This window comes from Schistocerca gregaria, chromosome X, assembly GCF_023897955.1.
Source record: "Schistocerca gregaria isolate iqSchGreg1 chromosome X, iqSchGreg1.2, whole genome shotgun sequence".
Classification (NCBI taxonomy): Eukaryota; Metazoa; Arthropoda; class Insecta; order Orthoptera; family Acrididae; genus Schistocerca; species Schistocerca gregaria.
The window spans coordinates 160,836,282-160,846,377 of NC_064931.1; the positions used below are offsets into that span (position 1 = coordinate 160,836,282).

At 37.3% G+C, this 10,096-nt stretch overlaps 1 protein-coding gene across 7 annotated transcripts in view; it reads left to right on the forward strand.

The window, feature by feature from the left end:
- LOC126298395 (ligand of Numb protein X 2-like) overlaps positions 1-9,707 on the forward strand; it is a 524,161-nt gene extending 514,454 nt beyond the window's left edge. For all 7 annotated transcript variants that reach the window (XM_049989706.1, XM_049989703.1, XM_049989704.1 and 4 more), the window contains 2 exons: positions 203-361; positions 7,178-9,707. In XM_049989706.1, coding sequence (XP_049845663.1) covers positions 203-361; positions 7,178-7,313 — 295 coding nt within the window. In that variant the 3' untranslated portion in view covers positions 7,314-9,707. The remainder of the gene's footprint in view (positions 1-202; positions 362-7,177) is intronic.
- The last annotated feature ends 389 nt before the right edge of the window (positions 9,708-10,096 follow it).

Sequence of the window (10,096 nt, forward strand, 5' to 3'; positions counted from 1 at the left end):
GAGATACAAGAATCATCAGCAGTGAAATGTGTTCAAAATTTAAAATATTATTGAATACCTTGCCAGTAAGAACAAAAAAGTTTGTGAATCCATTTAGCACAAAATCTTCCAAATTATGATTGAAGTACCTTATTGTCTGTAGTGTTAGGAAGGTCTAAATATTTGTTTCTTCAGTGCAACTCATCTGTTTTATACATTTCAGGTGCCTTCAGTTTCCAAAAACTGTAGTCTTACACAGGATCCCAGGCTCTAGCCTAGGATTCAGCATTGTTGGTGGCGAAGATCCTGTGCGAGGTCCGGAAGCTATACACATTCTTTTTGTTGTACAAAACTCACCAGCAGCTAAGGATGGAAAATTAAGGTAGTACTGATTCACATTTTGTGTAGTAAAATGAAGACTTCACTATGTTTCAATTATATTTGGTTTTTAAGCACTCATAACCTCCATTTTTTTACCTCTGCTTTTTTAAAAGCTAAAAGCATACATTCATGTTTATTGTTTTATTTGTTGCCTTCCTTGTGGTAGTGATGGTAGTGCAAAGTCGGACTCATGTTCTTGGCCTCCCAGCATACCTCACAAGAAATGACAAGTTACTGTGCATATACTGTAGCATTTTCTTTTTTTTACTGTATCTCTGCACATTTCAGTTTGTCTGTTACTACAGTTCAATTTTCTAGGCTTTAACTGCAGATTTATGTCCCAGTTTCCTTTCACTGGTTACTTAGTATACCAATTAATTTATTAGTAGTTTTGATACTTACGATATGCATGCCCAACAGTGGTTCCGGTAGATTAACAGAGATTGAGGCCAGGAGGATTTTGGGAGCAAAAGTTGTGTTGCAAGCATAACTCCCTACTACATAGTTCAGGAAAGCTGATGCTGGAAGGGGGGGGGGGGGGGGGGGATCCATGACATGGGTTGTGAAGCAGCCATTGAATTCAAGCATGTTGTGCTCAACAGTGTGATCTGTCGATGGGTGACTAACTTTGCTCTTGGTTACAATTCATTCGATGAACTGCTGTGCTGGTGGTCATCCTGACATCATGTGCTTTGCAAAAATATGCATGGCTGTTTCCATAGGTGTCCTTGCCTCTGATGGAATGGGAGAAGCCTGTGACAGGACTAGAGTAGAATGTGCCAGGTTGGGAGTGGTATAAGGATGGACCAAGATGCTGTGTAGGTGTCTGGGTGACAAAATACTGCAGGAGTGGTGGGCAGGATTGTTTGTAAGATGTCCCTCATTTCCACAAATGATAATTGTTTAGTCATCCCGCTGGTAGGTACCAAGGGGTTGGTGGGTTCCATGACAGAGAATAAAATAATGAGATGCATGCATAGTGTTCGATAAACTCCTTTCACTTAATTTTAAAATGCAAGTACAGATTATCACCCAATACAAGTCTGTGAGACAGGCCAAGTCAGTATATCCACAACTGTAACAGAGGCTGAGTGACAACTACACTGCCAGGTGCAATGACCTCATGTTGGTGCCACAGGGGCAGCCAGCATGTCTATGTTATCAGCACAGTCACAAAGCATGCAAAGACCATGAAGGAATCTACATTTCGTAAACAGATTCTTTAACGATAAATTCAAATCTTGTGCACACTGGTGTCAACCACAAGTGAGAACATTATTTAGTTTGAAACAGACATTGTAAATACTGTAAAAAATCAGGACATAGGTGGGCAGGCATCAAAATGGGACACTCATGCTTAAAAAAGTGTTTCAGTATAAAAAATCGAAAGACATTCACAGTGAACATGACACAGTCAGTAACTTTTCATGGTCAAACTGTAATGTGAATGATCTTTTATGCAAATGAAAAATCTTTATCTGTAACATTTTGTGTTGAGAAAGTGCCATTGACATTTCAGATTAACCAGTTTCCATAATTAATCTATCTACAAGCATATAAGAAATTAGGATTTCCAAAATTGAGTTAGTTTCAGAGTTCACTATTTAGCTAAAACAACCAACAGAATCCAGGCAAAGGTCAATTTATTACAGATGTTGCATAGGAGCAATTTCCCAGAGAGAGCAGATTTATAGTTGTTAATTCTCAGAAACTAAAAAATTTGCTGGGACTTGATCCATACAATAAATGTGATCTCACCATTCATGAGGAAGCATATCAAGAGTCATATTGATGCTCCAATGGAAAAATTGGAAAAATTGCAGCGAAAATATGTTAATATCTTTTTCTGAAGCAACAAATAAAATTAACATTACAACACACACACACACACACACACACACACACACACACACACACACCAAGATGAAACCGAATGCTGTGTCAAAAGTTTGCAAAGTACACAACATTCGCTTGGCATTATTTCAGATCAGTACTGAATCAGATGCATAAGATCCCACTTGGTAAAACTGTAAAATGAGAAGAAATTAATATTAGTATAACAGTAGCTGGAACAATACCTACACTCCTTGCTTTATTGACAAACTTTCAGATAAAATAAAATTCAGACAACACATTATTGGACAATAATTTTAATTGGAGGGATTATATCTTGCAGCAGTGTGTTTGAGGAACCAGGGATGTTAACAACTGTTTCCCAATATGTTTATTCCTTAATAGAAATATGTCACAAATAATATACCTTTTTTCAAACTGACTGCTCAATTAATGAAATCACTACTACAAAAAAGGATAACCTACTTAACGATTTAAAGTTAACTTCCTTTTTGCCCAGAAATGTGTATGTTATTCAGAAGCATATTTTCTCAGTTGGCAGCCATAAGTAGTTTATATACTAATAAAGTTCAGTGTAAGTGGAGCCCAACAGATTAATCAGTACCCAACTCCTACTCAATTGATGAATTTCTTAGCAGAACCAAGTGATGTACACTGGTGAGACTGAATACTGCCTGGTGGTGTTGTAGGCATGTGACATGGTAATGAACGTGTATATGCAAAGCAGAGACAAATGGAGAAACATTCTAGCAGCAGTACAGGCAACAAATGGGGAAATCTGCTGACAGTTACTTTAACAAAAGGCAGATTGTTATGGCTGGGCACCTGGGAACAAATGTCTCAGAAACAGCTCAGTCAGTCGGCTGCTCACTTGGTATTGTTCTGTGCATCTACGAAAGTGGTTGAAGTACTGTGAAACTACGAGTAGGTGATGAGTAGATGTCAGACATCCACATCTCACAGAATGTGGAGGTCGGAAGTTTTTCCGCTCTGTAAAGCAAAATAGGCAGTGATTTGTGGTTGGTCTAAGGGAGAACAGCGCTGGTGCACTCACAAGTGACACCATTCAGCACTCAGTGTTGAACATCGGACTCCACAGCAGACAACCCCTGTGTGTTCCCACTTTTTACTGATGGCATCGTCAATTACAGCTTTAGTAGGCACGGGATCATTGAGTTGGACTGTGGCTCAGTGGAAGTGTTTCACTCTGTTGGATGAATTATGTTTATTGTTACACCAGGTCAGTGTTCATGTCCTGATATTCTGTCATCCACGTGAACTGCTGCTGCTCAAAACATACACTGCACGTCAGATGCAGGCTGGTAGGGGGCAGTATTATGCTGTGGGGACACTCATCTTGTCTTCCTTAGGGCCTGAAGTAGTAATACGAGATACTGTGACAGCTGTGGACTATGTGAACATTATTGTGGACCACCAGCGTCTCTCCATTCTTGATGTCTTCACTGACAGTTTGTGTCTTCACCACCAAATTCATCTCATCTGAACTCTACAGAACACACCTAGAACACTACCAGGCAGCAGTTCCACACTTGCATGACCTGTGCATAGAAATCTCATGCCACATACATCTGGAAGCCTGTTGAGGGCTTATGTAATGAATGCCACACAAAAAATGCTGCAATCCAAAGGTGGAACAACACACTATTCAGCACCTCCTCAGTATTTAGGCAATCTAATCATCGGAATTTGACTGTAGCACCACATTTCAAAACCATCTAGTCTCTTCTTGTCTAAACTGTTTACCGTCCATGTTTCCCTTCCCTACATGGCTACATTCTAGACAAATACCATCAGAAAAGACTTCCTAATACTTAAATGTATGTTTGATGTTAACAAATTTCTCTTCTTCAGAAATGCATTCCTTGCCATTGCCCATCTACATGATATATGCTCTCTACTTTGGCCATCACCAGCTGTTTTGCTGCTCAGATTGCAAAACTCATCTTGTACTTTTAGTGTCTCCTTTCCTCAGCTAATCCCCTCAGCATAGCCTGATTTGATTTTACTATATTCCATTATCTTTGTTTTGCTTTTGTTGTTGATCATCTTTTATCCTCCTTTCAAGACGTACATTCCATTCGACTGTTCTTCCAAGCCCTTTGCTGTCTCTGACAGAATTACAGTGTCACTGGACAACCTCGAAGTTTTTATTTCTTAATTCCTACTCCAAATTTTTCTTCGGTTTCCTTTACTGTTTGTTCAGTGTACAGGTTGAATAACATCAGGGATAGGCTACAACCCTGTCTCACTCCGTTCTTAATCAGTGATTCCCTCTTATGATTCTTGACTATTATAACTGTCACCTGGTTTTTGTGCAAGGTGTAAATAGCCTTAGTCTCCCTGTATTTTACTCCTGCCACCTTCAGAATTTCAGAGAGAACATTCCTGTCAACATTGTCAGAAACACTCTCTTAGTGTACAAATGCTATAAATGTAGGTCTGCCTCCCCTTAACCCATATTCTAAGAGAAATTGTGGGTTTAATATTGCCTTGCATTTTCCTACATTTGTCCAGAATCCAGACTGGTCTTACCTGAGGTTGGCTTTTCCATTTCCATTCTTCTCTAAAGAATTTGTTAGTATTGTGCAACCATGACTTACTAAACAGATGGTTCTGTAATAGTCACACGTCACACCTGTCATCACTCGCTTTTTTTAAATTAGAATTATTACATTCTTCTTGAAGGCTGAGGGTATTTCATCTGTTTCATACATCTTGCACACCAGGTTTTGTCATGTCTGGCTCTCTCAATTGTATCAGTAGTTCTGGCAGAATGTTATCTACTTCAGGGACCTTATTTAGACTTCAGTGCTCTGTCAAATTATTCTCGCAATATCATATCTCCAATTTCATCTTCATCTTCTTCCCTTTCCATTATTCTGCCTTTGAGTTCAGATCCCTTCCACAGAACTTCTGTATGCTCCTACTTTCAGCTTACCCTTCTGTGCTTAGTACTGGTTTTCTGTCCGAGCTCTTGATGTTCATACAGGTGGTTCTCTTTACTCCAAAGGCCTCTTTAATTTTCCTGTATATAGTTTGTATTTTTACCCTAATTAAATATGCTTTAAAATCCTCACGTTTGCCCTCTAACCATTCCTGCTTAGCCATTTTGCACTTTCTATTGTTCGCATTTTTTAAATGTTTGTATTTATCTTTCACCTGCATCATTTTCATATTCTCTGCTTCTGTCAGTTAAATTCAGTACCTCTTGTGATCTTATGCTGTATTTCTTACCCTTGTGCTAGTCAATTGTTGCTCAATGCTCCCTCTGAAATTCTCAGCAACCTCTGCTTCTTTCAACTTATCCAAGTCTGATGTCCTTGATGACCTACCTTTTTGCAATTTCTTCAGTTTTAATCTACAGTTCATAACCAATAAATTGTGGTCATTTCACATCTGCCTCTGGAAATGTCTTATAGTTTAAAATCTGGTTCCGAAATATGTCTTACCATTATATAATCAGTCTGAAACTTTCCGGTGCCTCGAGGTCTCTTCCATGTATACATTCTGTGCAAAATTCTACCTGGTGGCTTCCTCTATTATTCCTTTTTCCCAGCCCATATTCACCTACTAGTTTTCCTTGTCTTCCATTTCCCATTATTGAATAGCAGTTCCCCATCACAATTACATTTTTGTCTCCCTTAAGCTATCTGAATAGGTTATTTTCTCTCTTTTTTTTATTTGCTGCCTGCTTAGCTGGGTAGTAACATGCTTGCCTCCCATGCAAGAGGGCCCTGATTTGATTCCCATCTGGGTATGAGATCTTCTCTGCTAGTGGACTCTGTGTTGTGTTATCCTCATCATCATTTTATCCTCATCACCAGCACGCAAGTTGCCCAATGTGGCATTGAGTGCGATAAGACTTGCACTTGGCAGCCAAACCTCCCCAGATGGGGCCTCCCAGCCAACAATGCCATGCGCTCATTTCATTTTATTTCATTTCATACATTTTTTTTCAATGTCTTCATCATCTGCAAAGCTAAATGGCATATAAACTTTTACTGCTGTGGTGGGTGATGGCTTCCTGTCTATATTGGCTGTGATAATGCATTCACTATGCTGCTCATAATAGCTTACCTGCATTCTTAGTTTCTTATTCATTATTAGATCTATTTCTGCATTACTCCTATTTGATTTTGTTTTTATAACTCTGCATTCGCCTGACTAGAAGTCCTGTTCCTTCTGCCACCAAACTTCACTAATTCCCAATAAATATCTAACTTCAACCTATCCATTTCCCTTTATTAATTTTCTAACCTACATGCCCAATTAAGGGATCTAAAATTACGTGCTCCAACCCTTTGTACACCAATTTTATTCCTCCTGAGGATGTCTGGAGATCTGAATGGGGGATATTTTACTCAAGAGGATGCCATCATCATTTAATCATACAGTTGAGAGTCATGCCTTCAGGAAAAAATTACGCTGTAGTTTCCCCTTGCTTTCAGCCATATTGTTGTACCAGGAGAACAAGACCATGTTTGTTGATGTAAACAATGTGATCAATGTATGTGTGGGTTAGATGACGCATAACTACTGTAACCTACATTTACATGTTTGTGACAAGTTTGGTATTGCCCTTTCAATGAAAGTGTGTTTCATATCTTTAGTTATTACATATCTGTGACAATGATATTATGTAGGGTCTACAAAAGAACATAAATATCTCAGTTGTTAGTATATATGTTATGAATTCTTGTCTTGTAACATGTTCGACATGCTTGAGGATCTCCTTACCGTGAATTTATGGAACAAAAAATATATTTGATCTAATGTTTGTTCTGCAAATAAGTCACAGTATTCTCTGTATTTGAATAAAATACAGAGAATTCAGATGTTATATATATATCTGCATAGTTCTACAGTTACAAGTTAAGTTGAGTTCAAAAAATTGGTACCATTGTTGGAATTGTTTATCTAATCAAATGTTTAATATCTGTAGGTGTGGAGATCGTCTTTTGGCAGTGGATGGACACAGTCTGGAGAATGTAAAACATTCAGCGGCAGTGAAAATGTTAAAACAAACAGGCAGTAAGGTGACTCTCGAGGTTGTCTCTTGGCTAGGAACAGAGTTATAAGTGAAGTGAATATGTTTCCAAAAATAAAATTATTGCATTGTACTTGTACTGAGGACTGCTGTGGTTGGTGTTTTAGCCCCAAAGAGTTGATTATTTCTAATGTTTGTGATCTGAGTTTCTGAAAAAAAAGTGTGTTGTACACATTTCCAAAAGTCTTCTGACAGTTATATCTGTGTGTATGTGTACATATGTCCATCTACTATTTTATAAAATGGTTATTTCATAAATTCGTGAGAAATTGAAGTAAGACATGAAAAATTTTACTATAGATGCTATTTTGTATACCAGAAATGACAAATTTATGGCACTCATCTCAGATATCAATATGATATTAAAAATTTCTATGTGCTTAAGATTGGTACACACCTCCAACAGTTAGATTTGTACTATTCTGGATGAACAGTGCTGTGTCAGATATTATGTGGTAGCATGTTGAATTTTTAAATCAGTCGTGGAGAAAAAAATGTTGTTGCCCTACATTGAGGTGCTTCACATATATTTTAAGATCGTCTGATGTCAGATTCATGTTTTGGGGAGCACAGACTATGAAACTGGATTGAAATTTCTTATATAATAATACGCTTGTGCTAATAAATTTGAAAACTTATGCGCTAGACAAAAGTACTGGGTGTATGTGTATCACATACTTTTTCATGTAACAGGTGAAAAAATATTAAGTTGAATATCCCATATACTCTGTTATTTCATGATTTTCTGTATAAGAAATTGGACCACCTTTGCATCCATGTTCGTTATTTTCCACATTCTTGTGATGTATGCAGTTAGCTGTTACACCTATAATAATGCAGCTACTTGATTACTACTATTATCAAATAAGAAATAATCTTATCAATGTTACATCTTCGATATTGTCAGTGGGACATCACAAGATTTTGGACAATCAGACAATGGAAACTCTAGGTAGGAATATCAATACTGTAGGAAAAGACAGATTGCTACTCACCATAAAGAGGACACATCAAGTTGCAGACAGGCACAATTAAGACACTTACACAAAGTTTTTGGCCATGACCTTCAGCAGTGAAAGGGAGACACACACACAAGCAAGCACACCTTACACTCACGACTGCCCTCCAGCATCTGCTGGAGTTGCTGGTTGTGTGTGCGTGAATAGTGTGTGTCTCTCTTTCACTGATGAAGGCTGTGGCCTAAAGCTTTATGTAAATGTCTTTTAATTGTGCCTGTTTGCAACTTGAAGTGTCTTCTTTACAGTAAGTAGCACCCTGTCTTCCAAGATTTTGGACGGTCATACTGGAAGACTGTTTTGTTCCACTGAAATTTCTGCACAGTAGTTTTCTTTAAATAAATGTAACTAGTAGCTTTGTTTTATAATTTGACTTTTCCCTGTTTTGTTGCTGATGAATAACACTGACTATATATATATTAAATTATATAATTTTATTTTGGAAGAAATGACAGCATGTATTTTACAGTTTTGAGTATTGTGCTATCTTCTTTAGATAAATTAATGTCCTTTGATAGATGCCCATCTCAGGACATTTCCAGCAGCTTGACAACTAAATTAAACTTCACATTAAAATGGAGCCTAACTATGTGAGGTCACATTACTGACTTTCTTTTAACAGAGCATCTCTCATTGTAGACCACTGTACAGATTGATAGATAAAATTTTAAAGGAACTTATGTCAAAACAATATTACCTTCTGTAAATTAGGAATTTGTTTATAAGTGGTGTCTTATCTCTCTCTCTCTCTCTCTCTCTCTCTCTCTCTCTCTCTCTCTCTCTCTCTCTCTCTCCCTTCCCTCCCCCACCCTCTGCCTCAATTGTCTCTGGAGGGAGAGCTAGTAGTACCGCAAAAATTTACTTGTTTTGACATAAGTTTTAGTGCTGTATAGTGATTTATACTTATAAAGATTGTTGAATTGTACACTTTTTGTAATATCTACAGCTCATCTATTCTTGACTGTTACTATGTTTTGATTACTGATAGCCACAGACAATTTTCTGACAGTATTTTGATTGTTCATTTATACCTTTGCTTAGATGGCAGATAGAGGAAAGCATAGCTCCTTTGCCTCCTGAGGTTACAGAATAGAATCTACAAGAAGAAATTTTTGCTATACTTCTTGTGCCTAACAAAAATTTAAGTGTTGGTGGTAAAGTATGAACTGTAAAAGACTTAGTCATATATTTTCTTACTTTCTGTATGGGTGCAGTTTAATGTACATTTGTGTTCACTTGACGGATACATTATCAAATTGATAAGAGATGTAAGTGATTTTTATATCACTTTTACACCAATCTCCATTGTGGCAAACAAGTGTTAAAATATAAGTTATGAGTAACACCATATTTTAAGGCCACTTGTTTATTGGAATATAGATCTAATAAAACACTGGAGGAAATATAAATGTTATTTTTTACTCTTCCATGTAAATCCCTGTACATATTTCCACTGAATATTATAAGTATATTTTGTTTCCATAGGAATTTAAAAAAGACTAATGAGTTTGTGATACCAACACTAATATTTTATGGATGTATATGTCCATACCTTCTGGAACTAAAATCAGAATAAATATAAGAATAGATGTGGAAAGTTTAGTTGACTAAACCTCCATCAGAAAAGGAAGCAGTACTGTATTATTGGAAGTTTTGGACATTACATAAGAAGAATCTACATGAAACATCCTGGCAGATTAAAACTGTGTGCCAGACTGAGACCTGAACTTGGGAAAAGGTCCCGAGTTTGAGTCTCGGTCCGGCACACAGTTTTAATCTACCAGGAAGTTTCATATCA